The sequence below is a fragment of the Neoarius graeffei genome, chromosome 5, assembly GCF_027579695.1.
Source record: "Neoarius graeffei isolate fNeoGra1 chromosome 5, fNeoGra1.pri, whole genome shotgun sequence".
In the NCBI taxonomy this organism is placed as follows: domain Eukaryota; kingdom Metazoa; phylum Chordata; class Actinopteri; order Siluriformes; family Ariidae; genus Neoarius; species Neoarius graeffei.
The window spans coordinates 5079585-5099318 of record NC_083573.1 but is presented as its reverse complement, the minus strand read 5'-3'; the positions used below and the strand labels follow the sequence as shown (position 1 = coordinate 5099318).

Sequence of the window (19734 nt, the reverse complement as noted above, 5' to 3'; positions counted from 1 at the left end):
AGCTGCTTTAACACACTTAAAATGATGTCAAGTTTATCGTGTCTCTGCATGTTCAGGGAACATCACCAAGAAGTTGCCCAGAAGGACAGTCGTGCCGGTGAGCGATACTGTGATCTTCTGCGTCGAACTCGAGCACCCTCTCGAAGATGCTTATTGGACCAGGAATGGAGAGAAGCTGAAGGAGGACTCCAGGATCATTATTGCTCGCAACCTTAAACAATACACACTCACCATCCGTGACTGCACTGCGGAAGACTCGGGCGAAGTGGCGTTTATCGCTGGTGACTGCAAGACGTCCACACGATTCTCAGTTATAGGTGAAGAAAAGCTCCACTGTGCTCAAGTTTTTGCTCATTATTATTGGCCCTCTCGTTCTGTGTATTCGTAGTTTTGCATGTTAAATTGCTACCTCTATGAAATGTGCTCTTTCAATACATTTAATGCCTGTGTTATGATTGAGCATTTCATTGTCATGTAGCACCGAGGAAGCATCCTCCAGATCCCCTGATCAAACCCATTGTGTTGAACAAGACGGACAGCTCCATCACTCTGAGCTGGTCTCGGCCAGACAGCGAGCGGCCCGTACCCATAAACGGTTATGTGGTGGAGAGGAGGAAGGTGGGAGCTCAGACGTGGGTTCGAGTCACAGGCATGGAACTTGTGTCAACCAGCCAGTACACCATCAGCAACATCACAGAGGAGGGCAGCTACCAGTTTCGCATTTCAGCCACGAACGATTTTGGTCAGAGCGCCTACCTGGAGGTGCCCGGAACGTATTATCTAGGTAAATGGACTTTTATTGTATTCCAGAAATGTATTCCACACTTTTTCTCACACTAATCACTTGCTGTGTTTGTTCAGAGCCGACGGCCTCGGTGACATCAGGTCTGCGAAGCTGCACTGCTGTGTCTGGTGAGGAGGCTACCTTCAGCGTGGAGCTCTCCGCAACATGCTCTGGAAGTTGGACGCTGAATGGCAGACTGATCCGCAGCGGCACAGACTACCTCATAACTCGCTCGAAGACCACGCACACGCTGGTGATCCGGGAGGTGACCGCGTCACTGGATGGAGCTCAGGTCAAATTCGTGGGTGGGGGATCAGAAAGTGTCTGCACTCTGAGTGTAAAAGGTAAGAAGAGTTCTTGGCAAACTGATGATGAGTGAAGCCGCAGTGAAGAATAATCAATCGAAGGCTGGTGTGATGAAACGTGAACGCACCAAAGCCGATTCGTTTCCGACAACAGCACATCCCGACGTGTTTTTGTTTACTGTTTTAGCTGCTCCGGCACGTTTTACCAAGAAGTATTCTGAAGTCGAGATCTTCACGTTCAGTGCTCATTCATCTGCCCAGCTCCACACAGAGGTGTCAGATGCCAGTGTCCAGGTAACAACAGATTCTGGCGCTGTATTAATTTTTTATATTGGTTTTTATCGTTAAAAATATCCATTCCAGCACTTTTGAATTCCAGGTTCTGATTGGTCGGTTTGGTTAATTTTCTATAACGGCAGCTGAGAGAGTAGTGCAGCTGCTGTCGGGAAAGTCTGTCCTTCAAAAGTAGCCAAAAAATATACTTGCACAAAAGAAGTTGCCTTCAACGCTTTTATTGCACAGAAACAATGCGAGCGTGAGTGAATTCTGAGAGAACACTGAGGTTTAAGTTTCTTCTATTAGTTTTTAAGTCGAGTCCATTTTTGGGAGACCCACCCGAGGACCACCCCGAAATAAAATGCCGGTTCCTATTAAAATCATTGTAAAAGGACTGACTTTGTCTGAAACAGACTTCTGTTTGGCTGCCCCAGGATGGGAATTCTGATTGGCTAAAACATATTTCCTGCTTTTTTTCAAAAGAAAACAGACTTTCAAGCACTTAGCATATGGCTTTTGAAGGGTTTTACTACTTCATGATGAGTCTGCATTTGTCACCTGAAATGCCTTTCCAATGATGATCAGTGGTGGAGAATACAAGATGATCACATATACATGAGGTCCTCTAAACATTTAAACTCAAAGTGGACTTGGGCTCAGCTTCAAGGAGCTTGATGTTCAAAACACCTCCCAAGTGTATCGATCATAAATTCATGATAAATAATGCAACAATTTCACCATGCTCTCAAAAAAATTGTCGCAAGCTAAAACAGTTTGTGTGAGGGGTGTGGGTGTTTGTGTGTATGCGTCTATGTATGTATGCGGGTGGGGGTGTCTGTGTGTGTGTCTCCTCGGTGTGTGACTGGAGGTGTGAGGCCCATAAAATGGGAGAGCAGTCTTTCTAATGCCCAGGTCAGACGGCAGGCTGCAACTAGTTTTCAACTACTTGTTGACGCAAGACTGGTTTTGCGTCGATGCACGACGACGCAGATAATGGCAGAGTCTTGCAGAGGGTCTTTAGTAGAGGCAGGTTGACGCAAGTGGATCACGATCTGTTCGCATTTCAGTTGCGATTCGCTTCCAATTGGTGCAAATAGCAGGTTTACGCGTGTCGAGGCAGGCAGTCGTGCAACGCTTGAGCGACCAATCAGAGGTTGAAGCAGGTAGTTGCAGCTAGACACAGGCTGACGCAGGGAAAGACAAGTCTTTAGAGATGGCTGGGATGCATCGCAGGTCGATGCAGACTGCACCTGCAAATATACTAAGTAACTTTAAAAACGCACAATGGAATTCAACACGATATCACTTTAGATCCATGCATATATTTGAAATTTATGATATTGTATGTAATGCACACACATCTTGAAACATCGATAAAGGACATTTATTGTCAAACTCAAAAATTAATTCACAATAAAAAAATTCAAAGTGACAGTTGGTCCATGTTCGGACCGTCATGCTGGAGATTCTGGGTCCGTGTCGTCCAGGGGTCTCAGCAGCAGTGACTGAGGGTGTCAGGAATCTGTCACGGAGGTGAGCTAGCCTGATGTGCTGATCCTGAACTGGCGTCGTGACTCGAGGCTGACCAGGACGTGGACGATCCCTGGTGCTCCCTGTCTGTCTGTAACGCTGACTCAAACGGGAAATGGTCGAATGATGAACACCGAAGTGCCGGATGACCTCTGTCTGTGTACTTCCGGCACGCAACATCCCGATGGCCTGTTCACGTTGATTTTGGCTTAGGCGTGGCATCTTCAATAATGACAATTTTCTCATCATTTCCCCCGGGTATTTATAGGCAAGATTGTGTGTGTACAGTGTATGCAAAATTTGTTTGAAAATTAAAGCCTGTCCATGTCATTGACTACCCAAGTCATATTGTACGTTATTGAGTACAACTCGCTTAAATTCTGATTTGAGCACAGATTTGGAACTTATTCGGGCGGAACGAAGTTATTTTTCCATTGTGATATATTTCTTTTCTTCTTGAGATAAACTCAGCACGAATTCAGCAAGTTTTATCAATGTGCGTTTTTAAAGTTACTTAGTGTAGTTCACAACAACCTGCAAGCAGTCTTATGGCCTTGTATATTTTTTTAAAGGTTTTCTGTGCTCTGCGTCAACCTGCGTCTGCTTCCGACTGGTTGATTTCAGCTTAAAAACTCTACGTCTTACAATATTCTGACCACAACGAAGGATTTGATGCAAAACGCCTGCGTCCACCTGCGATCAGTCACCACCCGACTTTGTCTCTTCTGCCGTCTGACCTGGGAATAACCTAGTCAACAATGGATCAAAAAGATAACTGTGGCTACAGAGACAGAGATCTTCACACCTTTTGGTGCCTCCAGAGATAAAGTCTACAGGAATCCCAACACGTTCTGAAGCTTAAACCCACAAGCTAGAGACAAAATTCTCTCACACTGCGAATCTCAGATTTATATTCATATTGATATTAATGCACTTGTTAAGGAGATGTTTATTAAACATTTCTGGAAGGAGTCTCCAGTGAGAGCGGCACGTTGTCACGGACAGGGAGTTTTCCGATATCTTTAGGACCGAGGAGTTTACATTTTGTGTTTTATTTTTGGCTGTTCGTAAGTGAGAACAGGAAGTAGCTTGTTTATTGGACGTTCCACAACAACTCTAAACAATTAAGTATGATCATGTTTTGGAAAATAACACGTCGGGAAAGGAAAATGATCGGTGTTGGACTTGTCTTTGTGGCCCGCAGGTCTACTGGATGAAGAACGGTCAGGAATTAAGGATGGGCAAAAAGTATGAGGCCTCCAGTGTGGGATGTAAACGCACGCTGAGCATTCATAACGTGACCCATGAGGATGCAGGGATTTATGAGTGTGTGTGTGACGGTGATAAGATGTCTATCCAGCTTGCTATTAAAGGTAACTAAAGCTTTCGTGAATATTCCAGACAGACAAATGTAATACGAGTATTTAAAAAAGCAGTCAGATGATATCAGACATTTTTCACCATACATTCAGAATTAAAGAAACGCCTCAATCTAGTTGGAGGGAAAGGAGAGAAATCGGCGAGAAAGGACTCACAAAATATTGAATTTAAATAATTTCATCCAAGATTTTTTATTATTATTAATCTCCCATTAGATGAACCAGCCAAGTTTGTGAACAAGCCCAAGACTCAACCCCTGGAGGTTTCTCCCTCAATGGGTGATGTGGCACTGAGTTGTGAGGTGGCGTCGCCTACAACTACTGTTGTGTGGAAGAAGGAGCATAAAGAAATAGCAGAGGACAACAGAGTGACCTTTGTGTCCCAGGGGACACAGAGGAAGCTGGTTGTCAAAGGAGCCAAGCAGAGCGATGAAGGACACTATTCATGTGAGACGAGAGAGGACAAGGTCACATTCCGGGTCAAAATGCAAGGTAAAACCAGCGCTAATTAGTCTGGAAGAAAAAAAGAAAGCAAACGGACAGAGCTAATTTCACAAAAGCAGACCAAGCTTGTGTGGAGTGGGACTACGAAAATTAATGGACATAAATATTGCTGAAATAGTTATATTTCTAAGGTGGCATTTAATTTAGACATGCAGTCTACATGATTAATCCTTCTTATTGAAACTTGAGCAGTCTTCATGATCTCTTGGAATCGAACAGGACAGAATAATCGAGTAGAACAGAATAGAGTTTATCATAAGAGTGCAAAGGACAGCAGAATAGAAGGGAGTCAAGTGGAGTCGAATAGAATAGAGTTGAATGGAATGGCGTAGAAGACGAGAGTCAAACCGACCAAAGTATCCTAGAAAGCAGTGTAGAATACAACAGAATCGAATAAAGTAGAGTTTGGCAGAGCAGAGCAAAGGACAGGAGAGTAGAAGGGGAGTAGAGTCGAACAGAATAAAGGAAAATCGTGTCCAGTAGACCACATTAGTGTCGAGAAGAATTGAACAGAATGTGGTGCAATTGAATAAAATAAACGAAAAAAGAACATCATACAGGATAATCAAATTTACATTCATTTAAAAAATTATATCCGTGTACATATGCTTTGTGACAATGACCGTTGTTCAATGCACTACGCAAATAAAACTGAATTGAATTGACTCAAGGAAAACAGAAATACATCGGATAGATCAGTACAATCTAGTAAAATAGAATGGAGTGGATATTTGGCAGAATACGGCAGAACAGAATAAACTGGAATAGAGTAGAGCGGAACAGAATAGATAGGAGGAGCAGAAAATCGAAAAGAATAAAACGACATAATGGAGGTGAGCAGAAAAGAATGCGTTTCTCCAAAATCACACTTGTCCAATAGTTATGTACTGGCTTTTTGGAGACATTGTGTGTGGCCTCCGTAGTCTTTGAATAATTCTGTATGGTCATTTAATGATTGTTCTGGCAGAAACTCGTGCCACTTTCATCAACAAGGACGCCTATCAGAAGGAGGTGAGAGTTTCTGCCTCTCAGAAAGCCACGCTGAGCTGTGAAGTGTCCGACTCCAAAACTGAGGTGAAATGGTATAAAGACGGCAAACAGCTGCTCTCCAGTAAGACCGTCCACGTGGAGACGAAGGGCAAAATCCGTCAACTGGTGTTGGACTGTGTGGAGAAGAAGGACGCAGGAGAGTACACCTGTGAAATAGGAAACGAGAAGCTGGCCTTTAAGATTCATGTGACAGGTATGAAATCTGAAACAATTTAATACGCAGAGTACCTGCACGAAAAAAAAAGCCTCATTGACGTCCTCCTGCTATTAACTAACTGCTAGTAAACTCACTGTTTCTTTCACAGGTGATTGATATAATAGTAACCAAACCGGACAGTATTCCAGAACACAAATTATTTTGTTGATGAGCGACATTAGCTGGTTTCTATGCCTTAAAGTGGCTGAATAATGTGGTTATCCAAGCTTGGACATAGTCGTACCAAAGCTATGGAATTTATTTTGTAAGCATGAACGACAACACTCGGTGTTGTGCTGTTATTGGAAATTAATCAAAGATGGGGTGATCTGATAAAGTGGAGGTTAAATACCCCCACCCGATTTGATTATTTACCTTAATCAGCACATCCTAAATTTTTTTTCGCAATTTTCCAACTATTACAAATCTTTATTTGTAAAAGAACGCAATGTACTTTTTATCCATTTATAGTTATATTTTCTGTTGAAAAATGTTGTTGAAACAATTTAGTTCCTGTTTGCTAAATTTAAATGTTTGGACTGGATAAATGTCCTCACTTTAACAGCTGCACCAGTAGAAACGCAAGCTCTGGCAACCTTTGTGAACAAGGACACCTATCAGAAGGAGGTGAGAGTTTCTGCCTCTCAGAAAGCCACGCTGAGCTGTGAAGTGTCCGACTCCAAAACTGAGGTGAAATGGTATAAAGACGGCAAACAGCTGCTCTCCAGTAAGACCGTCCACGTGGAGACGAAAGGCAAAATCCGTCAACTGGTGTTGGACTGTGTGGAGAAGAAGGACGCAGGAGAGTACACCTGTGAAGTAGGAAATGAGAAGCTGGTCTTTAAGATCCATCTGACAGGTATGAGTTTGAGTCAGGTTTAAAAAAAAAAAACAAAAACCTGTGCATTTGCATGATGTATTTATCCTTTTGATCTCACCGATGTGTATATGAACTTGAAGAATGGACCAGAATTGAAAGGACAACAATGGGGAAGAATACAGGCTCAAAGAGAATTAAGTAGAATACCACAGAAGAGTAAAAATTGCTCATAATAACAAAGAGTAAATTACAATAATATAAAATCGAGTAAAATGGAGTAGAGTACAATGGAGTAAAGGAAAACAGAGAGGCGGCGAATAGAATATCACACAATACAACAAAACAGAGTCGCATAAAATGGAACAGAAGAGATTTCAGGACCTGAGTCTTAATTTGCAAATCGTCATCGTTACGACTATTGTGTTTAATCGCTAACTCGGCTTACAGAAGGTAATTAGCTGTTTTGCCCCTTGTGTACTATGACTAAAACTATCCAATTATTTCATTACAGATTTTAGGACAGATAATCTGAGTTGATTAACCATGCAGCCAGACCAGGCAAGGGAATATTGTTTATCCAAATACTTCCTTCATGTTCGCCTGAATAATACAACCCAAATTCCAAGAAAGTTGAGAAGCTGCGGAAAACCGCCACAAAAACAGAATGCGATGATTTGCAAACCACGGAAACCCTGTGTTTCATTGAAAATAGTACAAATACAACATATCAAATGCTGAAACTGAGAAATGTTATTGTTTATTGAAAAATATGAATGAATGAACCCTTTATTGTCACTGTTTCCAGTGAAATTGACCATCAACGTGTCCTTACAGAGGGGGAACAGGACAGGAAGACAGGGATAAAAGAAAAAGAAACACAGTAGTAACATGAGGAAAGATGAGGAAAAAAAGACCCCCCCCACTATGCTCCTATCAGGAGTACAGTGTGGGAGCATTTAAAAACCTCCGCACAAGCACACAATAACACAAGTACACTTTAAAACATGGGACTTGAGGGGGGGAAGGGGGGAAGGAGGGGGCAATCAGGGGTGGGGGTAAGGGGGGGGCAAGGGGAGGAGGTAGAGGTAACCCAGCGCAAGCAAGCAGCCATCCGCTCCTGCAGCCATGCAAACGGTGCTGGTCACGCACCCGCTTGTCACACTGGGGGTGAAAAACAGCGACCGCGGAAAATTGGGGAAGGAATGCGAAGAATGCGAGAGTGTCTCCCAGCAGTGACCTTCTGGGGGAAATGTTTCCCCAGCAACGGCCTTGATCGAGGCCGGTGCTGTTCAGGGAGCCGAATGTCGATAAGATAGAGATTGTTTGGTCTTTTGAACAGACGCAGTCTTTACACGTCCACACCACTCGTCCATATCTGTCCATTTCGTCCATATCTGTCCATTTCTGTTCAATTCAATTCCATTTGGTCTCTGAAATACTTATTCCTTGCAAAGCCGAAAGCGTCTCCAAGATGACAACCATGTTGTGGTTCAAGTTCTATAGCCACAGTCTGAGTGCCGACAGCTTTGCCCACCGCTTTAATCATATCGGGCAGCTTTGTGGGGCTTTGAACAGCTGTCACCGTTGTCTGATTTCCTCGATATACCAGGGCAATGCCTAATCCAATCAGCAAAAGTCTGGTAATCATGGTTCCGAATAGGTAGATATCTCCAATGTCCTCCACAGACGTTCCGGCAGGACAGGTGGGTTCCCCCAAACCCAGAAACTGTGTCAATTTCGTTAGGAGACCAGTTTATCAAATCCATGCTTTTTTAGTTTAGAAATTCAATGCGGAGAGAGTCTCTCAAAAAAAAAAGTATAGGCAGACAAGACGAAACAAAGAGCACAAGCAGGAAAAAAAAAGGAGAGGAGAGCAGAGAAATGCGACCGCCTTCCGTGAGAGCACGGAGAAGAAGCACGGAGAAAAATATATGCTCATTTGAAATTTGATGCAGCAGTATGTTTCAAAAAAGTTGGAACAGGGGCGTCTTTACCACTGTGTTGCATCGCCTCTACTTTTAACAACGCTCTGTAAACATTTGGGAACTGAGCAGACCCACTGCTGTGGTTTTGAAAACGAAATGTTGTCCCATTCTTTCCTGAAATGAAATTTCAGTTGATCAACAGTTCGGGGTTTCCTTTGTTGGATTTTACGCTTTATAATTTGCCAAATGTTTTAAATGGGAGACAGGTCTGGACTGCAGCAGGCCAGTTTAGCACCCAGACTCTCTTGCTATGCAATTTTAATATGTGCAGAAAGTGGTTTAGCATCGTCTTGCTGAAAGAAGGAATGCCTTCCCTGAAAAAGATTTTGTCTGGATGGCAGCATATTGCTCAAACGTGTATATATCATTCAGCATTAATGATGCCTTCCCAGATGGACAAGCTACCCATGTCATGTGCACTAATGCCCCCTTATACCATCACAGATGCTGGCTTTTGAACTGTGCACTGATAACAAGCCAGATGTTCCCTCTCCTCTTGAGCCTGGAGGACGTGGTGTCCATGATTTCTAAAAAGAATTTCTACTTTTGTTTTGTCAGACCTCCGGACAGTTTTCCACTTCGCCTCAGTCCATTGTAAAAGAGCTCGGGCCCAGAGAAGGGGGGCGGGGTTTCTGGATGTTGTTTATATCTGGTTTTAACTTGCATTTGTGGCTGCAGTAATGAAGTGTTTTCACAGACGATGGTTTTCTGAAGTGTTCCTGAGCCCATACAGTGATTTCCACTACAGACACGTGTCTGCTTTTAATGCAGTGTCTCCTGAGGGCCTGAAAATCACAGGCATCCAGTGTCAGTTTTCAGCCTTGTCTCTTGCATACAGTGATTTCCCCAGATTCTCTAAATCTTTTAATGATATTATGGACCATAGATGTGACCCCCAAGTTCTTTGCAATGTTACAATGAGGGACATTATTCTTAAATTGTTGTCCTGTTTGCCCATGCAGTCTTTCACAGAGCGGTGAACCCCTCCCTATCTTTACTTCTGAGAGACTCCGCCTCTCTGGGATGTTCTTTTTATGCCCAATCATGTTACTGACCTGTTTCTAATTCACCTAATTAGTTTTTTTCCCCCCACATCATACAACTGTTTCAGTCTTTTGTTGCCCCGTCCCAACTTTTTTGAAACATCTTGCTGACACTCAATTCAAAATGAGCATTTTTTTTAAACAATGATTTCTCATTTTCAGCATTTGATATGTTGTCTTTGTACTATTTTCAGTGAAATATAGAGTTCCATGATTTACAAAATCAGAGCATTCTGTTTTTATTTACGTTTTACACAGCGTCCCAGCTTTTTTTTTTGCAAGCAGGATTGTAGCATTGGGTGATAAAGCAACCCTTTTTATTGTCATTTTTCCTCCCAAATCTAGAACTTGACCCCCAAGGTCTGTGGAATCTTATTCGAGCCAATTTTTTTTTAACATGTACAGTGAAAAACTGCTTTGTTTAACAGCTGCACCAGTAGAAGCTCAAGCAACCTTTGTGAACAAGGCTACATATCAGAAGGAGGTGAACGTTTCTGCCTCTCAGAAAGCCACGCTGAGCTGTGAAGTGTCTGATTCCAAAGCTGAGGTGAAATGGTATAAAGAAGGCAAACAGCTGCTCTCCAGTAAGACCGTCCACGTGGAGACGAAAGGCAAAATCCGTCAACTGGTGTTGGACTGTGTGGAGAAGAAGGACGCAGGAGAGTACACCTGTGAAATAGGAAACGAGAAGCTGGCCTTTAAGGTTCAGGTGGCAGGTAGGAAAATGACTTTTCCTTCTTTCTTCAACATTAGTCCGAGCGAGCATGTTTCCCCTTCAGTACATTCCCTGCTCCTAGTGCTGTTTGGTCTGAAGACATTGATTAATTTCCTCTAACGGCAGCTCTTGCATTAGTTCTGGCTGGAAGACAAGTCACGGATTTCTATTCATGCAAGCGTTCTGATAGATTGTTATTTTGGTTGTCAGAACTTGCACAGGAACATGTATAGCGGACCCTTCATCAAAACAAATTACGAAGATGCGTGCAGTCATTGTCATTGATATGGTGCTGATTTCTGTGAGGAGACATTTGACATTTTTGGACAAAGTCTACACAGTATTACGCAATATGCATTACATTTTGTATCGAATAGGACCAAAATTAAAACCTCACACAGGCTATATTTCAACGAGTACAACAGTACATGCCCCAAGACTTTGTCATAAATGCTAACAAAGGTACATGGCAGTGAGCACAAGAATTAAATTTTAGTCCAATTTTTTTAGTCCAAATCCTGATGCGTACGCTGGTTTGGCTGTTTCTACAAAAACACCACACAGGAAAAACTTTCTTATGGCATTTCATAAGTCTCATTTTTTGGTTTCTGAACAAATTTCAGCAGTGAAGGAGATGTGAACTATGTCCATACCTGCCGAGAGCCAATATGCGTTCCTGATGAATGCAATAAATAATAATAAACTAAAAAAATAACTTTTTTTTTTGTTACCTTCAAAAATTACTCCTGCAATTTTTAGTTTTCTCAAAAGCCCTGAAAATTATTTTCCGACTTGTTCACTGTATGAGATTATCGGTCTTCAGTTTAACACCACTGGAACTTTCCTGTCCTTCGATTGTGTTCCCCAAGTGCGTGCAATCAGAGTGACCTGATCTGTTTCTGAATCTAGAACCTCAAGCCACTTTTGTCAACAAGGACACCTATCAGAAGGACGTGAAAGTTTCTGCCTCTCAGAAAGCTACACTGAGCTGTGAAGTGTCTGACTTGAAAACTGAGGTGAAATGGTATAAAGAAGGCAAGCGGCTGATCTCCAGTAAAACCGTCCACATGGAGACGAAAGGAAAAATCCGTCAACTGGTGTTGGACTGTGTGGAGAAGAAGGATACAGGAGAGTATGTCTGTGAAGTTGGAAATGAGAAGCTGGTCTTTAAGATTCATGTGACAGGTAAGAAAATAGTATTTATTCATCTACTTGAGCAGTCAGCTATATTCGTAGGTACAGGCCTATATATTTAATTTTCCTGATGCTTTCACTGGTGGGGCAAGTTGCAGTGGCAATAGACTGAGAAGGTCAGTCCAGACCTTTCAACCCCCATTCACAGATTCCAGCTCTTCCTGAGGGATCCCCAGAGGTTCCCAAGCCTGGGGACCTGAGACATGCCTGGTACAGCTGACACCAACCAGACGGTATCCTTATTGCAGTTTCAGGAACTGCCATCATAACCTTGGCCAAAGAGATGGTCTCAAACACCCAAGACTTCCTCCTGAAAAAAGGAGAATGTCTGCTGTGTTAAGGCAGTTCTCTGGAGGTTTCTCGAGAGATCAACGTTCTCTCACTCTTGGTCTGCTTGTAAAAGGTCTCGTCTCCCCTTCCTCAGGCTCTCAACTGTTTGCCAGAACATCTTTGAGGCCACTGAAAAATCATTTTCCCTGGCCTCTCCAAACTCCTCCCATGCCCAAGCTTTCAATTCCGCAACTGATTTTTACTGTAGCCCTTTTGGCTTGCCTGTATCTCTGTTAAACCAGCCCATATCTTTACCTACATGTCAAAAACGTACGCTTTCGAATGATGCAATCATGAAATTGATCATTGACCTTTGAGTAAAGTGCTCTGGTATCAAGTACACATAAGTAACCATGTGTTCAAACAAAGCATTTGTTATTGAACATACATGGCTTGCACCAAAGTCTAATAGCACTTTGGTGTCAGGTTCAGATCTGGGAAGCTGTTCTCACAATTGTGCCCCTCAAATCCTCTCCATCGTTCCCAACATAAGCATTGAGTAGCACCACAGAATCAGTAGGTGGTCTCTTCATAACCACCAGCTCCACCTTCTCCGAGAAGGCTGAACACGCTGAAGTGCTTTTTTTTTTTTTGTGCATCTGCATAAATACTTTTGTTTTTCTTCTTGAGAATTTAAACCTTGTATCAGCAGACCTATTGTCCACCAGGAATAACTCCAACTAGAAGGCCCTCTACCTGGGACTGTTGACTATTTCGATACCTGCGTGAACCCTGTGATGCATTCCATTTGTACTGTGAAGTCAAGATTTCCGAGTTCCCATTTGGAAAGGTCAAATGGAACGCCTCTGCAGTCAGATTTCTGACTTGGAAGTCAGAGGAGCCTCACCAACCCTGGCTTTAAAATCCAAGATAGCTGCTCCCTGCATCAACAGTGTGAAAGCTGTAGTAATATCCTGTTTATTAGCAGTTCTGTCTTATTTGTCTCATTAAATCAGTCAGACACATAGTACTGTCCAACTTTTACCTTGAGACATATTGCTAGTGTTTATATGCGCAAAGTACCCCATAATGCATTATCAACTGGTATTGCCATCACTGGCTTACCTGGCGAGAATTATGCTAATTGCTGGTGTTGATTTTCCATCTTGTTGGACTGGAACACGGTCAACGCGGGTGTGACATCATTCCCAGCTCCAATTTCTGAGGTAAATGAGATGCAGCACATCTCTTGGCAGATCTCCAGTGTTGGAGAGACCACTGCAATTGAGAAGTTTGGAGCCGGAGCCCATACAATGTGTTTGTATGTCAGGCCAACAATGTCCAGTTCATACCTTTCTATCTCAACCAATAACTTGGGTTCTTTACCTACCAGCAAAGTGGCATTTCCCACAAGTGGGTCCCAGGAACTAAATCCAAGAAAGGGTATGTGGTCTTTTTGGACCCTTCTTGTGGGGCTTTAGGGGGATCACTCTTTCTCTGACCTCTGCCCTCAGATCTCTTAAAGGGTGATCCTACTTGGAACATTAGCTCTCACCGACATAGGGACAAGGTCTTGACCTCAAGATCGATATGAACTGATGACGATTGCTGCGGTGAATATTCTGGGTTTTTTTTTCTGTTTGGAATAATCATTTAGTTGTGTCATGTTTCATGTGAAAGATATTTAACAATGAAGCAACAGTTCATTCATGATGTGCAAACCCTTCTCTTCAGAACCTCAGGCAGTTTTCATCAACAAGGACACCTATCAGAAGGAGGTGAAAGTTTCTGCTTCTCAGAAAGCCATGCTGAGCTGTGAAGTGTCCGACTACAAGACTGAGGTGAAATGGTATAAAGACGGCAAACAGCTGATTTCCAGTAAGACCGTCCACATGGAAGCGAAAGGCAAAATCCGTCAACTGGTGTTGGACTGCGTGGAGAAGAGGGATGCAGGAGAGTACACCTGTGAAGTAGGAAATGAGAAGCTGGTCTTTAGGATTCACGTAACAGGTACAGAGAGTACAATATTTCGAAGTTTGTATCACTTTTTTTTGGTATGAAATCGTTCAAAGATAACTGATGAGAGTGTCCCAGCTTGACTCATCCCTTAATATAGAGAACAGCAAGGCCAGCTATCTGATATGGGGCAGCCTAGAACTGATTGTAAAAAAAATGGCTACCTTTGCTGTCCTTCTTAAGTGCCAGCAAGAATGGAGATGTGCAAGTGGAAGGAGTTTTTGTTGGGTCCATTTGTCAAGGTGTGTCTCAATAATTGTAACGATATGTCCCTTTAGAACCTCAAGCAGTTTTCGTCAACAAGGACACCTATCAGAAGGACGTGAAAGTTTCTGCCTCTCAGAAAGCCACGCTGAGCTGTGAAGTGTCTGACTCCAAAGCTGAGGTGAAATGGTATAAAGACGGCAAACAGCTGCTCTCCAGTAAGACTGTTCACATGGAGACGAAGGGCAAAATCCGTCAACTGGTGTTGGACAGTGTGGAGAAGAAGGATGCAGGCGAGTACACCTGTGAAGTCGGAAATGAGAAGCTGGTCTTTAAGGTTCATTTGACAGGTATGATATATAAAATCTTAACATGTAAAAGGTTTCAATTTTTGCATGCTTTTCTTTGGATGACAAGTCAGTTATTGATGATGAGAACATTTCAACTGTACTCATGCTATAACATTGAGAACAACTGTCGCAACAAGGATTTGCATTGGCAATATATGCAGCTTTCTCGTGCACTGTTTAAAATAGGGAAGCCTGGAATTGTATGTGAAAGAACACCTGGTACATGAGCAACACCTTCAAATGTAGCTCTGCTCTCATCCTTGAAAACATTCATCAAATGCTGGCCTTCCAGCTTCCGCCATCAGACCCCTGCAGCTCATCAAGGACGCTGCAGCTCGCCTGGTCTACAACGTCCCTCGTTCTTCCCATGTCAGCCCTCTGCTTGCTGATCTGCACTGGCTACTTATCGCAGCTCGCATCAAATTTAAGACATTAGTGTGAGCTTACCAGGCTCTCAAGGGGTTAGGGCCAGCATACCTCCAGAGTCTGATCCGCCCCGACAAGCCAGCCAGATCCTTTCTCTCCGCTATTACTGGTCACCTGGCCCCTCCTCCTCTTTGCTCTTGCCCAGCCCACTCAAGACTACCGACTGTCCTGGTTCCCCACTGATGGAATGTCCTTCCCATTGAGGTAAGAACTGCCAACTCGCTGACCACCTTCAAGCGCAGAGTGAAGACTTGCCTATTTCGGCTGCACCTCTCCACTTCTTCCCTGCCCACTGTGTAACCATGTTTTGCTCTAGACCAATCCAGGCTGTGTATGGTCTAGCCTGGGGTTAGCTGTTTTGAGGTCTCTATTTAGTTAGACTTTAGATGGTTGATTTGTTTCCTTGGCTGGCTGAGTATTGGTATTTCAACAGCATATTACACTCGGTTTTGCTGTCACTTGTTCAGTTGGCACTAGAACTTTCTTGTCAAAGTTCAACGCTTTGTGTACTTGACCCTTTTTTTTGCACTCATTGTACATTGCTCTGGGTAAGAGCATCTGCTAAATGCCATTTAATGTAATAAAATGGAGATGGCTAAATCAATAGCCCAGGCACCCAGGACAAGCAGATTTCATGTTCTGGTTCTTCAACAACAACAAAAAAAACTGCTGCCAATAGCAAATCCAACATTTTAATTTGGTATGTAGCCATGTTGAAATGAAATCCACTTCATGATGGTGTGATGTGAACACCACTTTGTTGCTATAAAATGTGAGCCTGAATCAACGAATGTTTTCCTTTAAGAGGTACAGCAGCTCAATAATTTGGTATTGGGAAATCATGTACTTGTTCATTTCCCTTTGTCTGTATTAATGCACCTAACATATGGTGAGTGAATTATGTTAACTACCACTTTGGAGCCTTGTTAGTTAGGATTCTGGGCAACCAAGATTGGAACTGGGTAAGCACACACTGGCGCTTCCATTTACCTGGTGGACTAGCTCATGAATTTTGGATCTGCCCACCGCCAACTTGACTTGTTTCAGAGAGGAATGGAGCAGATGTCCAAATAGGAGGGATTTGTCCAGTGTTTCTATTTGGTTTATTTGTCAAGGTATCTCCCTACATCTCTGTACATTAGGCTCTTGGTTAATTTTCTCTTCAGAACCTCAAGCACTTTTCATCAACAAGGACACCTATCAGAAGGACGTGAGAGTTTCTGCCTCTCAGAAAGCCACGCTGAGCTGTGAAGTGTCTGACTCCAAAACTGAGGTGAAATGGTATAAAGACGGCAAACAGCTGCTCTCCAGTAAGACCGTCCACATGGAGGCGAAAGGCAAAATCCGTCAACTGGTGTTGGACTGTGTGGAGAAGAAGGACGCAGGAGAGTACACCTGTGAAGTCGGAAATGAGAAGCTGGCCTTCAAGGTTCATCTGACAGGTATGGATAGTGCAGTATTCCAAAGTTCATATATTTTTTTTTAATTAAATTGTTAAAAGATAACTGATGAGTGTGGTGCAAGCTTGACTCATCCCATAATATTGAGAACAACACGGTCAGCTATTTGATACGGAGCAGCCTAGAACTGGATGTAAAAGAACAGCGACCTTTGCTGTCCTCCTTCAATGCCTTAAAAGTAGCAAGAATGGAGCAGATGTGCAAGTGGAATGAATTTTTGTTTTTGTTAGGTTGATTTGTCAAGGTGCGTCTCTACAATTGTAATATGTCCCTTCAGAACCTCAACCCACTTTCGTCAACAAGGACACCTATCAGAAGGAGGTGAGAGTTTCTGTCTCTCAGAAAGCCACGCTGAGCTGTGAAGTGTCCGACTCCAAAACTGAGGTGAAATGGTATAAAGACGGCAAACAGCTGCTCTCCAGTAAGACCGTCCACATGGAGGCGAAAGGCAAAATCCGTCAACTGGTGTTGGGCTGTGTGGAGAAGAAGGACGCAGGAGAGTACACCTGTGAAGTCGGAAATGAGAAGCTGGCCTTCAAGGTTCATCTGACAGGTATGGATAGTGCAGTATTCCAAAGTTCATATATTTTTTTTTTATTAAATTGTTAAAAGATAACTGATGAGTGTGGTGCAAGCTTGACTCATCCCATAATATTGAGAACAACACGGTCAGCTATTTGATACGGGGCAGCCTAGAACTGGATGTAAAAGAACAGCGACCTTTGCTGTCCTCCTTCAATGCCTTAAAAGTAGCAAGAATGGAGCAGATGTGCAAGTGGAAGGAATTTTTGTTTTTGTTGGGTTGATTTGTTAAGGTGCGTCTCTACAATTGTAATATGTCCCTTTAGAACCTCAAGCAGTTTTCGTCAACAAGGACACCTATCAGAAGGACGTGAGAGTTTCTGCCTCTCAGAAAGCCACACTGAGCTGTGAAGTGTCTGACTCCAAAACTGAGGTGAAATGGTATAAAGACGGCAAACAGCTGCTCTCCAGTAAGACCGTCCACATGGAGGCGAAAGGCAAAATCCGTCAACTGGTGTTGGACTGTGTGGAGAAGAAGGACGCAGGAGAGTACACCTGTGAAGTCGGAAATGAGAAGCTGGTCTTTAAGATTCAGGTGGCAGGTACATTTGTTGTTGGTTTTCAGCACTCTGAATGAATAGGAAGCACCTCATCCTTTTTACTCAAAAACCCTTGTGTCTCTCGATATAGATGTCTCTGCTAAATTCCAAAAGAAATCCAGTATGAAGGAAACTATAGCTGTGCAAGAAACCGAGAACATTATCCTGACCACTGTGGCGACCACAGAACACGCGAACGTGAGTTGGTTCAGGGACGGCGTACAGCTGAAGGAGGGTAGTAAGTACGAAATGAAGAGAGAAGGTTTGTCTCATGTCCTCATTGTTAAGTCTTCTGAAGCAAAGGACAGCGGAACTTATACGTGTCGGACAGCTGAGGACAAGATGGAATTCCAGGTTCAGATAAAAGGTAAGAATATGCAGCAGATTTGTATGTATGTGAATGGGATTTAATTTCTTTCAGTTCACGTTTGTGTGTGGTTTTTTTTTTTTGCTTGTTTGTTTGTTCCCCCCCACCCCACCCCCAGAGTCTCCACTCAAGTTTGTGGTTGGCTTAGAGCCAGTATCTGTTGTTCTGGGCAGCACCATGACTCTGTCCTGCCAGTTAAACAGAGCTGCAGGGGATGTCCTCTGGAGACACAATGGCAAAGAAATGAAGCCTGGAGGCAGATACGTCATCCGTGCTGACGGAACGCAACGTCTACTGACTGTGTCTTCTGTAGCCCAGGAAGATGAAGGAGAGTACAGTTGCGAATGCAGAGACGACAAGACCACTGCGAAGATCACCACTAAAGGTGAGCAAAGCCTCCATAGCCCTGCTGAATTCTCAATTCAGGCTGGTCAGAAGGTGAATAATATTCTTTGTTGATTTTAATGCTCTCGTTCGAAGTTCTTGAACACGAGTCGCCAGGTGAACACGCTATATAATCTGTGCATAATAATAAACAAATTACTTGGATGTTTTGACTTGGACTATATTTCTATTTGCAAGACATGTCCGTGGAGACAATGTTGTTTGTTCTGTTGTAGCTCCACGTTTTGTGAAGTTCGTGTCCAAATTGAACAACATTGTGGCAAACGAAGGCAAGGACGCCATCTTTAAATGTTCCGTCACTCCTGCGGACGTCGGCGTGAGATGGCTGTATAATAACGTCCCTGTCACCGCTGGGCCCAAATTCAAGATCGCTCACGGAGGCACCAGCCATTCTCTCACGATCACTGCCGTCACGCTAGAGGATGTGGGAGAAATCAGTGTGGATGCTGAAGGGAAAGTGTGTAAAGCCACTCTGCAAGTCCAAAGTAAGACGGGCCCAAATTTGGCCAGCTTCTTTCTATATAGACCAGGTGAATGGTTCTGTGACTGGGGTGCCTTGTGTAGCAATCAAATTACATTTACGAATGTGTGTATAGCTTAAACATCAGTAACATGTCCTTCACAGCAACCAACTAGGTCCCTGTTTCAGATAAATAATTTAAGACATTAAAACAAGTACAATATCTACAGCACTTGACTACTATAACTTGAAATAATCTTGAAAACACATATTATTTTTGCATGAATGTCTGAATCCATTTAACTAAATCATCAGAATGGCCTCAGGGTAGCCTGGCAAGCCAGACTAAATGTGAATATTTAGTCTGGTCTCGGTCGTAGACATTTCCGAAGGGTGTGGGTAGGAACAACCCGTTGTCTTTCAAACTGTCTGTGCGTATAGGCCAACGCTCTGACCAATCAGCGCAACAGTGACTGTGACGTAGTCAGAGTGACAGAAAGCAGTGGGGGAGCCAGCTGGTAGATCAGACTTTTGCCATAGCCGGTCGGCAAAACAGCGAATACGTCCTTCTTGAAAAGGAATGAGCGGAGAGCCTCTTCCTGCTCATGTTTCAACGAAAACTCCAAGTCTAATTCTTCTAAAACTGATTCCAAAGCGGAGTCAAACGAGCGCTGTTCAATAACCGTAGCCATCTTTCCTGTTGTGCTTTCTCCAGCGTCGTGCAGCCTTGTCGTCACTCCTGCAAAAGCCCGCCCAAAGAATCCAAACAAAAACCTTGTGTTGTGATTGGCGGGCACGATTTGATGCCCGGGGTGTGTTGTTGATATGGTCCGAGGCTAGACCCACTCATAGGCAAAAATATTTTTGGCCGCTA

At 43.3% G+C, this 19734-nt stretch overlaps 1 protein-coding gene across 5 annotated transcripts in view; it reads left to right on the top strand.

Moving 5' to 3' along the window:
• Window positions 1-19734, top strand: part of obscnb (obscurin, cytoskeletal calmodulin and titin-interacting RhoGEF b) — a 123100-nt gene that overhangs the window by 9444 nt on the left and 93922 nt on the right. For all 5 annotated transcript variants that reach the window (XM_060921011.1, XM_060921008.1, XM_060921010.1 and 2 more), the window contains exons 4-21: window positions 57-317; window positions 479-784; window positions 862-1128; window positions 1277-1383; window positions 4100-4268; window positions 4491-4766; window positions 5746-6021; window positions 6590-6883; window positions 10301-10588; window positions 11497-11772; window positions 13786-14061; window positions 14346-14621; window positions 16214-16489; window positions 16785-17060; window positions 17356-17631; window positions 17720-17995; window positions 18114-18380; window positions 18616-18885. In XM_060921011.1, the coding sequence (XP_060776994.1) occupies window positions 57-317; window positions 479-784; window positions 862-1128; window positions 1277-1383; window positions 4100-4268; window positions 4491-4766; window positions 5746-6021; window positions 6590-6883; window positions 10301-10588; window positions 11497-11772; window positions 13786-14061; window positions 14346-14621; window positions 16214-16489; window positions 16785-17060; window positions 17356-17631; window positions 17720-17995; window positions 18114-18380; window positions 18616-18885 (4713 nt within the window). The remainder of the gene's footprint in view (window positions 1-56; window positions 318-478; window positions 785-861; window positions 1129-1276; window positions 1384-4099; window positions 4269-4490; window positions 4767-5745; window positions 6022-6589; window positions 6884-10300; window positions 10589-11496; window positions 11773-13785; window positions 14062-14345; window positions 14622-16213; window positions 16490-16784; window positions 17061-17355; window positions 17632-17719; window positions 17996-18113; window positions 18381-18615; window positions 18886-19734) is intronic.